This window comes from Oncorhynchus masou, chromosome 18, assembly GCF_036934945.1.
Source record: "Oncorhynchus masou masou isolate Uvic2021 chromosome 18, UVic_Omas_1.1, whole genome shotgun sequence".
Classification (NCBI taxonomy): domain Eukaryota; kingdom Metazoa; phylum Chordata; class Actinopteri; order Salmoniformes; family Salmonidae; genus Oncorhynchus; species Oncorhynchus masou.
The window spans coordinates 74,544,102-74,563,712 of record NC_088229.1 but is presented as its reverse complement, the minus strand read 5'-3'; the positions used below and the strand labels follow the sequence as shown (position 1 = coordinate 74,563,712).

Genomic DNA, 19,611 nt, shown 5'->3' with positions numbered 1-19,611 from the left:
TACCTGGTACTCCCTGTATATAGCCATGTTATTACCTGGTACTTCCTGTATATAGTCATGTTATTACCTGGTACTTCCTGTATATAGCCATGTTATTACCTGGTACTCCCTGTATATAGCCATGTTATTACCTGGTACTTCCTGTATATAGTCAATATTACCTGGTACTCCCTGTATATATCCATGTTATTACCTGGTACTCCCTGTATATAACCATGTTATTACCTGGTACTCCCTGTATATAGCCATGTCATTACCTGGTACTCCCTGTATATAACCATGCTATTACCTGGTACTCCCTGTATATAGCCATGTTATTACCTGGTACTCCCTGTATATAGCCATGTTATTACCTGGTACTCCCTGTATATAACCATGTTATTACCTCCCTGTATATAGCCATGCTATTACCTGGTACTCCCTGTATATAGCCATGTTATTACCTGGTACTTCCTGTATAAAGCCATGTTATTACCTGGTACTTCCTGTATTTAGCCATGTTATTACCTGGTACTCCCTGTATATAACCATGTTATTACCTCCCTGTATATAACCATGTTATTACCTGGTACTCCCTTTATATAACCATGTTATTACCTCCCTGTATATAGCCATGTTATTACCTGGTACTTACTCCCTGTATATAACCATGTTATTACCTCCCTGTATATAGCCATGTTATTACCTGGTACTCCCTGTATATAGCCATGTTATTACCTGGTACTCCCTGTATATAGCCATGTTATTACCTGGTACTCCCTGTATATAACCATGTTATTACCTCCCTGTATATAACCATGTTATTACCTGGTACTTCCTGTATATAACCATGTTATTACCTGGTACTCCCTTTATATAACCATGTTATTACCTCCCTGTATATAGCCATGTTATTACCTGGTACTTACTCCCTGTATATAACCATGTTATTACCTCCCTGTATATAACCATGTTATTACCTGGTACTCCCTTTATATAACCATGTTATTACCTGGTACTCCCTGTATATAACCATGTTATTACCTGGTACTCCCTGTATATAACCATGTTATTACCTGGTACTTCCTGTATATAACCATGTTATTACCTGGTACTTCCTGTATATAATCATGTTATTCTAACTTGTTATTGTTATTCCTCTGTTTATATTATTTTATCTTTAACTCTGTGTTGTTGGAAAAGGACCTGTCGGTAAGAATTTCACTGTTAGTCTCCAAACCTGTTGATTACAAACCATGTGACAAATACATTTTGATTTGCCTGTGACACACAGCGATGACTTAATGACTCTAGGCCAGCAGACCTGGGTTCAAATAGTATTTGAAATCATTTCAAGAACTTTATCTGGGTTTGATTGAGCTTGCCTGGCCCAACGAAACCAACAGAACAGTCGAGAGAACCCTGACCAATCTGTCAATCCAGGCAGGCTTTAACAAACGTATTTAAATCCAGATCTGTCAGGTAACAACCCTCTGAGTGAACAATACCAGCCGTTACTCTCTGACCTCGCTGTCCGCGGAGCCTTTAGAGAAACAATAGAGTCCTTCTGTAGTCCCAGTCCAGTCCCATTCCCAGGCCCAGTCCCAGCCCAGGCCCATTCCCAGTCCCATTCCCAGGCCAAACCTCAGCCCAGTCCCATTCCTAGTCCCAGGCCCAGTCCCATGCCCAGTCCCATTCCCAGTCCCAGTCCCAGGCCCAGGCCCAGTCCAGTCCCATTCCCAGGCCCATTCCCAGTCCCATGCCCATGCCCAGGCCAGGCCCATTCCCAGGCCCATTCCCAGGCCCAGTCCCAGCCCCATTCCCAATCCCAGTCCCAGCCTCAGCCCAGCCTCAGCCTATTCCAGGTCCCAGCCTCAGCCTATTCCCAGTCCCAGCCTCAGCCCAGTCCCACAACTGGACCAGTTACTGTCTCTTATTTCATCACTTTACTGTCACACAGGTCACAGAGCTGTGAGTATGTCCTGTAACACAGGTCACAGAGCTGTGAGTACGTCCTGTAACACAGGTCACAGAGCTGTGAGTACGTCCTGTAACACAGGTCACAGAGCTGTGAGTACGTCCTGTAACACAGGTCACAGAGCTGTGAGTACGTCCTGTACCACAGGTCACAGAGCTGTGAGTATGTCCTGACACAGATCAGAGAGTGGTGAGTATGTCCTGACACAGGTCAGAGAGCGGTGAGTATGTCCTGTAACACAGGTCACAGAGCTGTGAGTACGTCCTGTAACACAGGTCACAGAGCTGTGAGTACGTCCTGTAACACAGGTCACAGAGCTGTGAGTACGTCCTGTAACACAGGTCACAGAGCTGTGAGTACGTCCTGTAACACAGGTCACAGAGCTGTGAGTACGTCCTGTACCACAGGTCACAGAGCTGTGAGTACGTCCTGTAACACAGGTCACAGAGCTGTGAGTACGTCCTGTAACACAGGTCACAGAGCTGTGAGTACGTCCTGTAACACAGGTCACAGAGCTGTGAGTATGACCTGACACAGATCAGAGAGTGGTGAGTATGTCCTGACACAGGTCAGAGAGCGGTGAGTATGTCCTGACACAGATCAGAGAGTGGTGAGTATGTCCTGACACAGATCAGAGAGCTGTGAGTACGTCCTGTAACACAGGTCACAGAGCTGTGAGTACGTCCTGTAACACAGGTCACAGAGCTGTGAGTACGTCCTGTACCACAGGTCACAGAGCTGTGAGTATGTCCTGACACAGATCAGAGAGTGGTGAGTATGTCCTGACACAGGTCAGAGAGCGGTGAGTATGTCCTGTAACACAGGTCACAGAGCTGTGAGTACGTCCTGTAACACAGGTCACAGAGCTGTGAGTACGTCCTGTAACACAGGTCACAGAGCTGTGAGTACGTCCTGTAACACAGGTCACAGAGCTGTGAGTACGTCCTGTAACACAGGTCACAGAGCTGTGAGTACGTCCTGTACCACAGGTCACAGAGCTGTGAGTACGTCCTGTAACACAGGTCACAGAGCTGTGAGTACGTCCTGTAACACAGGTCACAGAGCTGTGAGTACGTCCTGTAACACAGGTCACAGAGCTGTGAGTATGACCTGACACAGATCAGAGAGTGGTGAGTATGTCCTGACACAGGTCAGAGAGCGGTGAGTATGTCCTGACACAGATCAGAGAGTGGTGAGTATGTCCTGACACAGATCAGAGAGCGGTGAGTATGTCCTGACACAGATCAGAGAGTGGTGAGTATGTCCTGACACAGGTCAGAGAGCGGTGAGTATGTCCTGACACAGATCAGAGAGTGGTGAGTATGTCCTGACACAGGTCAGAGAGTGGTGAGTATGTCCTGTAACACAGGTCACAGAGCTGTGAGTACGTCCTGTAACACAGGTCAGAGAGTGGTGAGTATGTCCTGACACAGGTCAGAGAGTGGTGAGTATGTCCTGACACAGGTCAGAGAGCGGTGAGTATGTCCTGTAACACAGGTCACAGAGCTGTGAGTACGTCCTGTAACACAGGTCACAGAGCTGTGAGTACGTCCTGTAACACAGGTCACAGAGCTGTGAGTACGTCCTGTAACACAGGTCACAGAGCTGTGAGTACGTCCTGTAACACAGGTCACAGAGCTGTGAGTACGTCCTGTACCACAGGTCACAGAGCTGTGAGTACGTCCTGTAACACAGGTCACAGAGCTGTGAGTACGTCCTGTAACACAGGTCACAGAGCTGTGAGTACGTCCTGTAACACAGGTCACAGAGCTGTGAGTATGACCTGACACAGATCAGAGAGTGGTGAGTATGTCCTGACACAGGTCAGAGAGCGGTGAGTATGTCCTGACACAGATCAGAGAGTGGTGAGTATGTCCTGACACAGATCAGAGAGCGGTGAGTATGTCCTGACACAGATCAGAGAGTGGTGAGTATGTCCTGACACAGGTCAGAGAGCGGTGAGTATGTCCTGACACAGATCAGAGAGTGGTGAGTATGTCCTGACACAGGTCAGAGAGTGGTGAGTATGTCCTGTAACACAGGTCACAGAGCTGTGAGTACGTCCTGTAACACAGGTCAGAGAGTGGTGAGTATGTCCTGACACAGGTCAGAGAGTGGTGAGTATGTCCTGACACAGGTCAGAGAGTGGTGAGTATGTCCTGACACAGGTCAGAGAGCGGTGAGTATGTCCTGACACAGATCAGAGAGCTGTGAGTACGTCCTGTACCACAGGTCAGAGAGCGGTGAGTATGTCCTGACACAGGTCAGAGAGTGGTGAGTATGTCCTGACACAGGTCAGAGAGTGGTGAGTATGTCCTGTAACACAGATCAGAGAGTGGTGAGTACGTCCTGTACCACAGGTCAGAGAGCGGTGAGTATGTCCTGACACAGATCAGAGAGTGGTGAGTATGTCCTGACACAGATCAGAGAGTGGTGAGTATGTCCTGACACAGATCAGAGAGTGGTGAGTATGTCCTGACACAGATCAGAGAGCTGTGAGTACGTCCTGTACCACAGGTCAGAGAGCGGTGAGTATGTCCTGACACAGATCAGAGAGTGGTGAGTATGTCCTGACACAGATCAGAGAGTGGTGAGTATGTCCTGACACAGATCAGAGAGTGGTGAGTATGTCCTGACACAGGTCACAGAGCTGTGAGTACGTCCTGTAACACAGGTCACAGAGCTGTGAGTACGTCCTGTAACACAGGTCACAGAGCTGTGAGTATGTCCTGACACAGATCAGAGAGTGGTGAGTATGTCCTGACACAGGTCAGAGAGCGGTGAGTATGTCCTGACACAGATCAGAGAGTGGTGAGTACGTCCTGTAACACAGGTCACAGAGCTGTGAGTATGTCCTGACACAGGTCAGAGAGCGGTGAGTATGTCCTGACACAGGTCAGAGAGTGGTGAGTATGTCCTGACACAGGTCAGAGAGCGGTGAGTATGTCCTGACACAGGTCAGAGAGCGGTGAGTATGTCCTGACACAGGTCAGAGAGTGGTGAGTATGTCCTGACACAGGTCAGAGAGCGGTGAGTATGTCCTGACACAGGTCAGAGAGTGGTGAGTATGTCCTGACACAGGTCAGAGAGTGGTGAGTATGTCCTGACACAGATCAGAGAGTGGTGAGTATGTCCTGACACAGATCAGAGAGCGGTGAGTATGTCCTGATCTTTCCTCACCACTTCAACATTACATCGATGATACATATGCCAAAATAAAAAAAAAGGCATCTGTTTTGCAAAGTGGCTGCAATGTTCTGTACCTTCATCGGACTGTAGCTTTGCCAAAAGGAGAGGGGAAGCTGCTTGGTTTCAGATGGCGCCAGAACCAGCTCAGCTGGGGTTAGTCTTTGATTGTGTGTGTGTGTGTGTGTGTGTGTGTGTGTGTGTGTGTGTGTGTGTGTGTGTGTGTGTGTGTGTGTGTGTGTGTGTGTGCGTGCGTGCGTGCGTGCGTGCGTGTGTGTGTAGGGGCAATGCTCTGCTCACCTGCGGGCAGTCTTTGATGTAGTGTCCTTTGTTGAAGCAGAGATGGCACAGGTAGTTGGGCGGAGGTCGCTTGCTGGGTTTGCGTGACTCAGAGGAGACGGAGAGGTCCGAGAAGTGGTCCGTCAGAGAACTCAGGCCGTCTACGATGTTGCTGAGTGAGCCGTAAGGAGAGGACCTTCTATACAAATGGTCGTTTGAGGCCTGAGGACAGAAAACAATGAGGACTCTATTGAATCTGTAGCAGTGAACATCCACTGTATAGCAGCAATGGAAAATTAAAGGCAACGTCGCCGCGGTCGAGAAGACTGCATTCCCGGTAATCGCAGCATGTGCCGGCTCAACCGGAAACCACCTTTACATTTTAACCTTCCACGATACTTCGGCGATACGGATTGAATAGAGCCCTGAGTGAAATATGGGCTTGAAATTTAGTTGATAAACCACATTTTTTTTTCTCAATATGTCATTAAAGTAATGGGAAAGAATTTAATCTGGCTGAACATGTCAATTACAGACGAGCCTCTCTCTGCATTGAGTGAATAACACGTGGTTGAGAGCATGTTAAAAGGTCAAATCTGTGATATTAGGCCTAAACAGGATTGTGCCAATTAGCTGACAGAGTTTAGATAGATACTTGGCAGGGCTCCTACAGTACTGACTGACTGACTGACTGTCTGTCTGTCTCTCTGTCTCTCTGTCTGTGCCATTACAGAACTGTCTGTCTGTCTGTCTGTCTGTCTGTCTGTCTGTCTGTCTGTCTGTCTGTGCCATTACAGAACTGTCTGTCTGTCTGTCTGTCTGTCTGTCTGTCTGTCTGTCTGTCTGACTGTCTGTCTGTCTGTCTGTCTGTCTGTCTGTCTGTCTGTCTGTCTGTCTGTCTGTCTGTCTGTCTGTCTGTCTGTGCCATTACAGAACTGTCTGTCTGTCTGTCTGTCTGTCTGTCTGTCTGTCTGTCTGTCTGTCTGTCTGTGCCATTACAGTACTGCCTATCTATCTGTCTGTGCCATTACAGTACTGCCTATCTATCTGTATGTGCCACAACACCACAACTTGATAGATTTTCCTATCTGCTTGTCTCCTCAGGGTGCACAACAGAAGTGGACATTATTTTATCTTTCCAGATGTGTTGTCATTCCCTCTACGAGCAGAAAGAATTCCATTTCCTGAGAGGAACAGAATGCCTTTGTCAAGGATCATTTTCTGATCCCCCCTTTTGGGCTGGCACAATCAGTACCATTGTATCTGTGATCCGGATATGAACCCTGACTATAGCACCAGTGTGTGAAGAAGCAACAGGCTGTTGTGCTATTTGATTCAATAAAAGTCCTTACGTACTATGTGTTGTGGAATGGATCAGGATGTGGAATGGAATGGATCTGGATCAGGATGTGGAATGGAATGGATCTGGATCAGGATGTGGAATGGACCTGGATCAGGATGTGGAATGGAATGGATCAGGATGTGGAATGGAATGGATCTGGATCAGGATGTGGAATGGAATGGATCTGGATCAGGATGTGGAATGGAATGGATCAGGATGTGGAATGGATCTGGATCAGGATGTGGAATGGAACTGGATCAGGATGTGGAATGGAATGGATCAGGATGTGGAATGGAATGGATCAGGATGTTGAATGGATCTGGATGTGGAATGGAATGTATCTGGATCAGGATGTGGAATGGAATGTATCTGGATCAGGATGTGGAATGGATCAGGATGTGGAATGGATCAGGATGTGGAATGGAATGGATCAGGATGTGGAATGGATCAGGATGTGGAATGGAATGGATCAGGATGTGGAATGGATCTGGATCAGGATGTGGAATGGAATGGATCAGGATGTGGAATGGATCAGGATGTGGAATGGAACTGGATCAGGATGTGGAATGGATCTGGATCAGGATGTGGAATGGAACTGGATCAGGATGTGGAATGGATCAGGATGTGGAATGGAACTGGATCAGGATGTGGAATGGATCTGGATCAGGATGTGGAATGGATCAGGATGTGGAATGGAACTGGATCAGGATGTGGAATGGATCAGGATGTGGAATGGAACTGGATCAGGATGTGGAATTGATCTGGATCAGGATGTGGAATGGATCTGGATCAGGATGTGGAATGGATCTAGATCAGGATGTGGAATGGATCTGGATCAGGATGTGGAATGGATAAGGATGTGGAATGGAACTGGATCAGGATGTGGAATGGAACTGGATCAGGATGTGGAATGGATCTGGATCAGGATGTGGAATGGAATGGATCTGGATCAGGATGTGGAATGGAATGGATCAGGATGTGGAATGGAATGGATCAGGATGTGGAATGGAACTGGATCAGGATGTTGAATGGATCTGGATCAGGATGTGGAATGGATCTGGATCAGGATGTGGAATGGATCTAGATCAGGATGTGGAATGGATCTGGATCAGGATGTGGAATGGATAAGGATGTGGAATGGAACTGGATCAGGATGTGGAATGGAACTGGATCAGGATGTGGAATGGATCTGGATCAGGATGTGGAATGGAATGGATCTGGATCAGGATGTGGAATGGAATGGATCAGGATGTGGAATGGAATGGATCAGGATGTGGAATGGAACTGGATCAGGATGTTGAATGGATCTGGATCAGGATGTGGAATGGATCAGGATGTGGAATGGAATGGATCAGGATGTGGAATGGAATGGATCAGGATGTGGAATGGAATGGATCAGGATGTGGAATGGAATGGATCAGGATGTTGAATGGATCTGGATGTGGAATGGAATGTATCTGGATCAGGATGTGGAATGGAACTGGATCAGGATGTGGAATGGATCTGGATCAGGATGTGGAATGGAACTGGATCAGGATGTGGAATGGATCAGGATGTGGAATGGAACTGGATCAGGATGTGGAATGGATCTGGATCAGGATGTGGAATGGATCAGGATGTGGAATGGAACTGGATCAGGATGTGGAATGGATCAGGATGTGGAATGGAACTGGATCAGGATGTGGAATTGATCTGGATCAGGATTTGGAATGGATCTGGATCAGGATGTGGAATGGATCTAGATCAGGATGTGGAATGGATCTGGATCAGGATGTGGAATGGATCAGGATGTGAAATGGAACTGGATCAGGATGTGGAATGGATCTAGATCAGGATGTGGAATGGATCTGGATCAGGATGTGGAATGGATCTGGATCAGGATGTGGAATGGATCAGGATGTGGAATGGAACTGGATCAGGATGTGGAATGGATCTGGATCAGGATGTGGAATGGATCTGGATCAAGATGTGGATCAGGATGAGTAATGGAACTGGATAAGGATGTGGAATGGAATGGATCAGGATGTGGAATGGATCTGGATCAGGATGTGGAATGGATCCGGATGTGGAATGGAACTGGATCAGGATGTTAAATGGATCTGGATGTGGAATGGATCAGGATGTGGAATGGATCAGGATGTGGAATGGAACTGGATCAGGATGTGGAATGGGTCTGGATCAGGGTGTGGAATGGATCAGGATGTGGAATGGATCTGGATCAGGATGTGGAATGGAATGTATCTGGATCAGGATGTGGAATGGGTCTGGATCAGGGTGTGGAATGGATCAGGATGTGGAATGGATCTGGATCAGGATGTGGAATGGAATGTATCTGGATCAGGATGTGGAATGGAACTGGGTCAGGATGTGGAATGGATCAGGATGTGGAATGGATCAGGATGTGGAATGGAACTGGATCAGGATGTGGAATGGATCTGGATCAGGATGTGGAATGGATCTGGATCAGGATGTGGAATGGATCAGGATGTGGAATGGATCAGGATGTGGAATGGAACTGGATCAGGATGTGGAATGGATCAGGATGTGGAATGGAACTGGATCAGGATGTGGAATGGATCAGGATGTGGAATGGAACTGGATCAGGATGTGGAATGGATCAGGATGTGGAATGGAACTGGATCAGGATGTGGAATGGAACTGGATCAGGATGTGGAATGGATCTAGATCAGGATGTGGAATGGATCTGGATCAGGATGTGGATCAGGATGTGGATGTGGAATGGATCTGGATCAGGATGTGGAATGGATCTGGATCAGGATGTGGAATGGATCTGGATCAGGATGTGGAATGGAACTGGATCAGGATGTGGAATGGAACTGGATCTAGATGTGGAATGGATCAGGATGTGGAATGGAATGGATCTGGAACAGGATGTGGAATGGATCTGGATCAGGATGTGGATCAGGAATGGATCTGGAACAGGATGTGGAATGGATCTGGATCATGATGTGGAATGGAATGGATCAGGATGTGGAATGGAATGGATCAGGATGTGGAATGGAATGGATCTGGATCAGGATATAGAATGGATCTGGATCAGGATGTGGAATGGAATGGATCTGGATCAGGATATAGAATGGATCTGGATCAGGATGTGGAATGGAATGGATCTGGATCAGGATATGGAATGGATCAGGATGTGGAATGGATCTGGATCAGGATGTGGAATGGATCTGGATCAGGATGTGGAATGGAACTGGATCAGGATGTGGAATGGATCATGCTGTGGAATGGAATGGATCTGGATGTGGAACGGATCTAAATATATGGACACATAACACGCTGCACCTTGGTCCTCTCCTTCCAACAGCCGTTACAGAACTACCCACCAAAAAAGGACCAAGCAGCGTGGTAACCAGGAGCAGCGTGGAATGGACTCATGAACACGGGAAGGGTTCCTCCACATGGGAGGAGATCCTGGCTGGAAGGGATCGCCTCCAGTGAGAACAGGTGGAGGCAGCCAGGAGGGGGAGGCAGCAGGTAAAGGGAGCAAGCGCTTTGAGGGAACACGGCTGGCAAGGAAGCCCGAGAGGCATCCCCAAAAATGTCTTGGGGGAGGCACACGGGGAGTGTGGCTAAGTCAGGTAGGAGACCTGAGCCAACTCCCCATGCTTACCGTGGCGAGAGGTTGACTGGGCAGGCACCGTGTTATGCCGTGAGGCGCACGGTGTCCCCAGTGCGCAGGCATAGCCCGGTGCACTACATCGCAGCTCCTCGTATCGGCCGGGCTAGAGTGGACATCGAGCCAGGAATAATGAAGCCGGCTCAGCGCATCTGGTCTCCAGTGCGTCTCCTCGGCCCGGGTTATATGGTCCCAGCCCTACGCACGGTGTCCCCGGGTCGCCAGCACAGCCCAGTGCGGTCTGTTCCACCCCGCCGCACTTGCCGGTTTACAGGGAGTATCCTGCCAGGACAGGTTGTGCAGGCTCGGTGCTCGAGACCTCCAGAGAGCCTCCACAGTCCGGTCCATCCAGTGCCTCCTCCACGCACCAGGCCTCCTGTGGCAGCCCCACGCACCAGGCTGTCTCCTCCCTACAGGTGCTCCCGCCTGTCCAGCCCTTCCAGAGCCTCCCTCCTGTTCAGCGCTTCCCTTCACTCCGCTTCCCTTCACCCGTCTATTCGGGGCCCGCTGCAAGGGTCCCCAGTCCGAGGCGAGGTTCGCCTCTCCAAAAGCGCCACTTAAGTGGGCCAAGACTATGATGGAGTGGGGTCCACGTCCCGCACCAGAGCCGCCACCGTGGACAGATGCCCATCCAGACCCTCCCCTATAGGTTCAGGTTTTGCAGCCGGAGTCCGCACCTTTGGGGGGGGGGTTATACACTAACCCAGGGTCATCATAGCAGCTACAACTTCAAACAGCATATAGAATCAAGTATTTAATGAATGCTCTCGTGGATATCGTCATAACTCCTGACCCCTCCTGTCTCAGCCTCCAGTATTTATGCTGCAGTAGTTTACGTGTCGGGGGGCTCGGGTCACTTTGTTATATCTGGAGTACTTCTCCTGTCCTATCCGGTGTCCTGTGTGAATTTAATTATGACCTCTCTAATTCTCTCTTTCTCTCTTTCTTTCTCTCTCTCGGAGGACCTGAGCCCTAGGACCATGCCTCAGGACTACCTGACATGATGACTCCTTGCTGTCCCCAGTCCACCTGGCCGTGGACTGGGGACATATATATGAACATTTGAACATCTTGGCCATGTTCTGTTATAAAATCTCCACCCGGCATAGCCAGAAGAGGACTGGCCACCCCACAGCCTGGTTCTTCTCTAGGTTTCTTCCTAGGTTTTGGCCTTTCTAGGGAGTTTTTCCTAGCCACCGTGCTTCTACACCTACATTGCTTGCTGTTTGAGGTTTAAGGCTGGGTTTCTGTACAGCACTTTGAGATATCAGCTGATGTACGAAGGGCTTTATAAATAAATTTGATTTGATTTGATAACTCCACTGTCTTAATCATGACATCTACTAGAACACATTCAAGCATTTATGAAATGGGCAATTACACAGTGACAGGGTGACGCTGAGTCTCACTTTTACACTTAAAAAATGTACGTCGAGCAAATTACCATTGATCGCAAAGTTAAACACACTTACACCTACAGTATATGCAAAAGTTTACTTTTAACAACTGAACATTTTACTAAAACACATTTATTTGAGGAACAGATTTAAAGTCTGGTAACAGAACAGTAACAAATGTTACGTGACTACATTTACACAAAAAAAACTCTTAAATATCTACTCCGAATTAATATTCAACGATGACTGCAGAAAGAGAGTCGGATATGACACCTGGTTATTAAACTACAGTGAAGTGAAGTGGATCAACACCCTGTAATAAAATGATAGTAACAGAATGGCATCATGGGTACTTGATCTGTACATAATTATGAATGGTATTCTCTTCACGGTGATGCATCCTGGATATTTACACAAAGGTAGATACAGTTGAAGTCAGAAGTTTACATAAACCTCAGACAAATATATTTTAAACTCAGTTTTTCATAATTCCTGACATTTAATCAGAGTAAATATACCCTGTCTTAGGTCAGGCAGGATCACCACTTTATTTTAAGAATGTGAAATGTCAGAATAATAGCAGAGAGAATGATTTATTTCAGCTTTTATTTCTCTACACTACAGAACTATACTCTACTGAACTCTACACTAAGGAACTATACTGTACTGAACTCTACTGTACTCTACTGAACTCTACTGAACTCTACTCTACTGAACTATACTCTACTGAACTATACCCTACTGAACTCTACACTAAGGAACTGTACTGTACTGAACTCTACTGTACTGAACTCTACAGAACTCTACTGTACTGTACTCTACAGAACTCTACTGTACTGTACTCAAATGTACTGAACTATACTCTACAGTACTCTACTGTACTGTACTATACTCGACTGTACTCTACTGTACTGTACTGTACTATACTCGACTGTACTCTACTGTACTCTACTGTACTCGACTGTACTCGACTGTACTCGACTGTACTCTACTCTACTGAACTCTACTCTACTGAACTCTAGTCTACTGAACTCTAGTCTACTGAACTCTACTGTACTGAACTGAACTCTACCGTACTAAACTGTACTGTACTGAACTCTACGGAACTCTACTGTACTGAACTCTACTGTAGTCTACTGTACTGTACTGTACTCTACTGTACTGAACTGTACTGTACTGAACTCTACTGTACTGAACTGTACTGTACTGAACTCTACGGAACTCTACTGTACTGAACTCTACTGTACTCTACTGTACTGTACTGTACTGAACTCTACTGAACTATACTGTACTGAACTCTACTGACCTGTACTGAACTCTACGGAACTCTACTGTACTGAACTCTACGGAACTCTACTGTACGGAACTCTACTGTACGGAACTCTACTGTACGGAACTCTACTGTACTGAACTCTACTGTACTGAACTCTACTGTACTGAACTCTACTGTACTGTACTGAACTCTACTGTACTGAACTCTACTGAACTGTACTGAACTCTACGGAACTCTACTGTACTGAACTCTACGGAACTCTACTGTACGGAACTCTACTGTACTGAACTCTACTGTTCTGAACTCTACTGTACTGAACTCTACTGTACTGAACTCTACTGTACTGTACTGAACTCTACTGAACTATACTGAACTCTACTGTACTGAACTCTACTGAACTGTACTGAACTCTACGGAACTCTACTGTACTGAACTCTACGGAACTCTACTGTACGGAACTCTACTGTACGGAACTCTACTGTACTGAACTCTACTGTACTGAACTCTACTGTACTGAACTCTACGGAACTCTACTATACTGAACTCTACTGTACTGAACTCTACTGTACTGAACTCTACTGTACTGAACTCTACTATACTGTAATGTGCTATACTGCAATTGTGGTTTGTGACTACTATGATTGGCCAATTCAATTGCAGTCATTGTGTAACTTATTTTTCGATCACTCTGTTCCCAGTGAAGCTTTTTAGTCATTTAAAAATTCAGAAAAAAACTTGACATCAGTAAAAAAAATAAAAAAAATTGGTAGGTCCCCCTTTACATGTTACTTTAGTGATCTTTCATGATCCTCCCTCCTCATGAGGGAGAGAAAGTAGAAAATATCTTTAAAATATGTGGGTTTTCGGTTCACAGAATGACAAGACATTAGGTAATATTTCCGTAAACTTACAGAACTCAAAATAATTTCCGCAAAACTAAATATAAATGTTGATATTAGTTGTCAGGAGTCTTCAAAATGATTGTGGGTTTTTTTTGTGTGTATTTCTGATACCTTTTATAATAATACCTTACTTTTAATACCTTACTTCTTCTACTAGATGTTTTTCAAGACCCCTTTTCCATCTTTGTCACCATAGATCTGTTTATTTTAGGTTGGAAAATGGCTGAACGGATGCCTTGATTTTACTTTCATTTGACACCAAATTTGATATGCTCCTATAAACTTCACGTTGATGTCTTTTGCGACACCCCCCCCCCCTCCCCCCCAAAAAAGAAAGCAGTATATAGCGAATAAGATACAGCCTAGCTTTCTGTAGCATATCTCACAAGCCAAATAAATCCTTAGTTTCTTCCGCGCCGGATGAATGTGCTATTCTACTTGACATACTGTACCGGTCTATGTGTCAGACTTCTCCTGACTTCTCCTGAGAGGGATGGTAATCAAATTGAGCACCACCACCAGCAGGCCCCATGCAGTATAGAAACATTGCATAGGGCCTACGTCACAAACGGCACCCTATCCCCTATATAGTGCACTACTTTTGACCCTAGCCCTACGGTCCCTGGTCAAAAATAGTGCTCTTCTTAGGGAATAGGGTGCCGTTTGGGACTTAGACTTTTTCAACCTGCCCTACCTCCCCCTGGCAGCCCACTGACATCAGAACGGTCTCAACACACACCAGGCACTATGTACTGTGTAAGAGGGGCTCATTCATACTATAGCCTACATGCAGCTAATCACCAGTCACCACACTGTTGTGGCCCAATGGAGGCAGGTATGTCAGAGCTAGGGATTTACTGTACGTTTACTGAACGTTTACTGAACGTTTACTGTACATTGCTGTATGTTACTGTACGTTAGTATACGTTTACTGAACGTTTACTGTACGTTACAGGACGTTACGGTACGTTACTGTATGTTACTGTACGTTTACTGTATATTACTGTACGTTGCTGTACATTTACTGTACGTTTACTGTACGTTACGGTACGTTACTGTATGTTACTGTACATTACTGTATGTTACTGTACATTACTGTATGTTACGGTACTTTACTGTATGTTACTGTACATTACTGTATGTTACTGTACATTACTGTATGTTACGGTACGTTACTGTATGTTACTGTATATTACTGTACGTTACTGTATGCTACTGTACGTTTACTGTATGTTTACTGTATATTGCTGTATGTTACTGTACGTTAGTATACGTTTACTGAATGTTTACTGTATGTTACTGTACGTTGCTGTACATTTACTGTAGGTTGCTGTACGTTACTGTACGTTACGGTACGTTTACTGAACGTTGCTGTACGTTTACTGTATGTTACTGTACGTTTACTGTATGTTACTGTATGTTGCTGTACGTTTACTGAACGTTGCTGTACGTTTACTGTACGTTACTGTACGTTTACTGTATGTTACTGTATGTTACTGTACGTTTACTGTATGTTACTGTATGTTACTGTACGTTACTGTGTTTACTGTACGTTACTGTATGTTACTGTGTTTACTGTATGTTTACTGTACGTTACTGTATATTACTGTGTTACTGTAGGTGACTGTACGTTACTGTACATTGCTGAACGTTTACTGTATGTTACTGTACATTTACTGTATGTTACTGTATGTTACTGTATGTTACTGTATGTTTACTGTACATTACTGTATGTTACTGTGTTTACTGTATGTTTACTGTACGTTACTGTATATTACTGTGTTACTGTAGGTTACTGTACATTGCTGAACGTTTACTGTATGTTACTGTACATTTACTGTATGTTACTGTATGTTACTGTACATTAATATAATAATATAATAATAATATAATAATACATTACTGTGTTTACTGTATATTACTGTACGTTACTGTATGTTACTGTATGTTACTGTATATTACTGTACGTTACTGTACGTTTACTGTACGTTACTGTACGTTTACTGTACATTTACTGTACGTTTACTGTATATTACGGTACGTTACTGTATGTTACTGTACATTACTGTATGTCACTGTGTTTACTGTATATTACTGTATGTTACTGTATGTTACTGTACGTTACTGTATGTTTACTGTATATTACTGTATGTTACTGTATGTTACTGTGAGTTTACTGGACGTTTACTCTATATTACTGTACGTTTACTGTACGTTTACTGGACGTTTACTGGACGTTTACTCTATATTACTGTATGTTTACTGTACATGTACTGTACGTTACTGTACGTTTACTGTACGATTACTGTACATTTACTGTACGTTTACTCTATATTACTGTATGTTTACTGTACGTTACTGTACGTTTACTGTAGATTAATGTATGTTGCTGTATGTTACTGTATGTTACTGTACGTTACTGTATGTTACTGTATAGTACTGTACGTTACTGTATGTTACTGTATATTACTGTACGTTACTGTATGTTTACTGTACGTTACTGTATGTTACTGTGTTTACTGTATGTTTACTGTACATTACTGTATATTACTGTGTTACTTTAGGTTACTGTATGTTACTGTACATTACTGTGTTTACTGTATATTACTGTACGTTACTGTATGTTAATGTATGTTACTGTATGTTACTGTACGTTTACTGTACATTTACTGTATGTTACTGTACGTTTACTGTATATTACGGTACGTTACTGTATGTTACTGTACATTACTGTATGTTACTGTGTTTACTGTATATTACTGTACGTTACTGTATGTTACTGTATGTTACTGTACGTTTACTGTATATTACTGTATGTTACTGTATGTTACTGTACGTTAGTATACGTTTACTGAACGTTTACTGTACGTTACTGTACGTTGCTGTACAATTACTGTACGTTACTGTACGTTACGGTATGTTTACTGTATGTTACTGTATGTTACTGAATGTTACTGTGTTTACTGTATATTACTATAATAATAATATAATATCCCATTTAGCAGACGCTTTTGTCCAAAGCGACTTACAAGTCGGCTGGGGCCACTACTTTTTGCATATGGGTGGCCCCAGTGGGAAACGAACCCACGACGCTTGGCGTTGCAAGCGCCATGCTCTACCGACTGAGCCACACAGGACCCCTGTATTACTGTACGTTACTGTATGTTTACTGTACGTTACTGTATGTTACTGTGTTTACTGTATGTTTACTGTACATTACTGTATATTACTGTGTTACTGTAGGTTACTGTACGTTACTGTACGTTGCTGTACGTTTACTGTATGTTACTGTACGTTTACTGTATGTTACTGTATGTTACTGTACATTACTGTGTTTACTGTATATTACTGTACGTTACTGTATGTTACTGTATGTTACTGTATGTTACTGTACGTTACTGTACGTTACTGTACATTTACTGTATGTTACTGTATGTTTACTGTATGTTACTGTATGTTTACTGTACGTTACTGTACGTTTACTGTACATTTACTGTATGTTACTGTACGTTTACTGTATATTATGGTACGTTACTGTATGTTACTGTACATTACTGTATCTTACTGTGTTTACTGTATATTACTGTACGTTACTGTATGTTACTGTACGTTACTGTATGTTTACTGTATATTACTGTATTTTACTGTATGTTACTGTACGTTTACTGTACGTTTACTGGACGTTTACTCTATATTACTGTATGTTTACTGTACGTTACTGTACGTTTACTGTACATTTACTGTACGTTACTGTACGTTTACTGTACGTTTACTGTATGTTTACTCTATATTACTGTATGTTTACTGTATGTTACTGTACGTTACTGTACGTTACTGTACGTTTACTGTATGTTTACTGTACGTTTACTGGACATTTACTCTATATTACTGTATGTTTACTGTACGTTACTGTACGTTTACTGTACATTTACTGTACGTTACTGTACGTTTACTGTACGTTTACTGTACATTTACTGTACGTTTACTCTATATTACTGTATGTTACTGTATGTTACTATACGTTACTGTATAGTACTGTACGTTACTGTATGTTACTGTATGTTACTGTACGTTTACTGTACGTTTACTGGACGTTTACTCTATATTACTGTATGTTTACTGTACGTTACTGTACGTTACTTACTGTACGTTTACTGTATGTTTACTGTATGCTTACTGTACGTTTACTGTATATTACTGTACGTTACTGTACGTTACTGTACATTTACTGTATGTTACTGTACGTTTACTGTACGTTACTGTACGTTTACTGTACGTTTACTGTATGTTTACTGTATGTTTACTGTACGTTTACTGTATGTTTACTGTATGTTACTGTACGTTACAGTATGTTTACTGTACGTTTACTGTATGTTACTATACGTTTACTGTACATTACTGTACGTTTACTGTACGTTACTGTACGTTGCTGTACGTCCAACTAAAACAATATTGTAAGTGGGTCATGCATTAAAATGTGAAAATATGTAGGATGGCACATTGGATTGGTAAATTATTATTAACATTATTTTTAATTGAACCTTTATTTAACTAGGCTAGTCAGTTAATAACAAATTGTTATTTACAATAACGGCCTACCCCGGGAAAACCCAGACGACGCTGTGCCAATTGTGCGCCGCCTGATGGGACTCCCAATCACAGCTGGTTGTGATACAGCCTGGATTCGAACCAGGGTCTGTAGTGACGCCTCTAGCACTGAGATGCAGTGCCTTAGACCGCAAGGGCTCTGCTTTCATTCTTAAAATGGGACCGTAAGATTTGTAGCCCTATGGGTTGAGTATAATTATTATTATAATCAAAAGCAAATGATATAATAACATATCTATGCATGCTTCAAGTGAATGGGGTAATCATACAATATACAGATTTTATGTTCAACTTGAGACAACAACAAAAATATGGTTAAAAGTGTTCATTGCAATGACAACATTATAATTGTTCTTTGAATGACAGAATACAATATTGGATGAAGTTCAATCAAAGTTATTTGGCATGACACACTGTGCAGTTTGTGCAAATCACATATTTCATAGTTGTTGTTTTTTAGTAAGCTTTTCACAACTTTACCTCATTCCTCTGAAGTTGCAAGAAATTGTTAAGATAGTTTGAGTTGAGCGCCGAGCTCAGGTCGACAGCAGCAGCGGACCGTTGTTTGTAGTTGTTCTCGTCCGATGGAGAACTCTCAGAATCCGGTCTGAACGCTTCGAAGTCATTGATCTGGTGGGAGTCTTGTAGAGACATATAGATCCAGTTCAGTAGTTGTGCTGGTTGGTACACAGATGTACCCGTATCTATCGCAGACATCATGTTGATCTTTGGAAGAGGAACGCACAGCGCGTCTTGGAAGTTAAAGCGCCTCAGGAGTTATTGCTGCACAATTAGGCTACCAAAACCAAATCACCTAAACCTGATACAAAAAGAAATCCTTTCGACCTCTTTAACCCGATAAAAAAAAAAGATCCTTGCATTTACGGTCACGGGAGAACCGTGATGAAGGCATGACAGGGTAAAACGTGTGTGCCAGTCAAAATATATGTGGACTCCACTCTGTAGCCCATCTCCACTCACCGTAGACCACAGCTGGGATGAGCTCAGCTCATTGCATATTCTC

At 43.8% G+C, this 19,611-nt stretch overlaps 1 protein-coding gene across 1 annotated transcript in view; it reads right to left on the bottom strand.

The window, feature by feature from the left end:
- Positions 1–19,611, bottom strand: part of LOC135505266 (zinc finger CCHC domain-containing protein 24-like) — a 48,436-nt gene extending 28,825 nt beyond the window's left edge. The window contains exons 1-2 of the mRNA XM_064924475.1: positions 19,068–19,611; positions 5,444–5,644 (exon numbers count right to left, since the gene is read on the bottom strand). Coding sequence (XP_064780547.1) covers positions 5,444–5,644; positions 19,068–19,307 — 441 coding nt within the window. The 5' untranslated portion in view covers positions 19,308–19,611. The remainder of the gene's footprint in view (positions 1–5,443; positions 5,645–19,067) is intronic.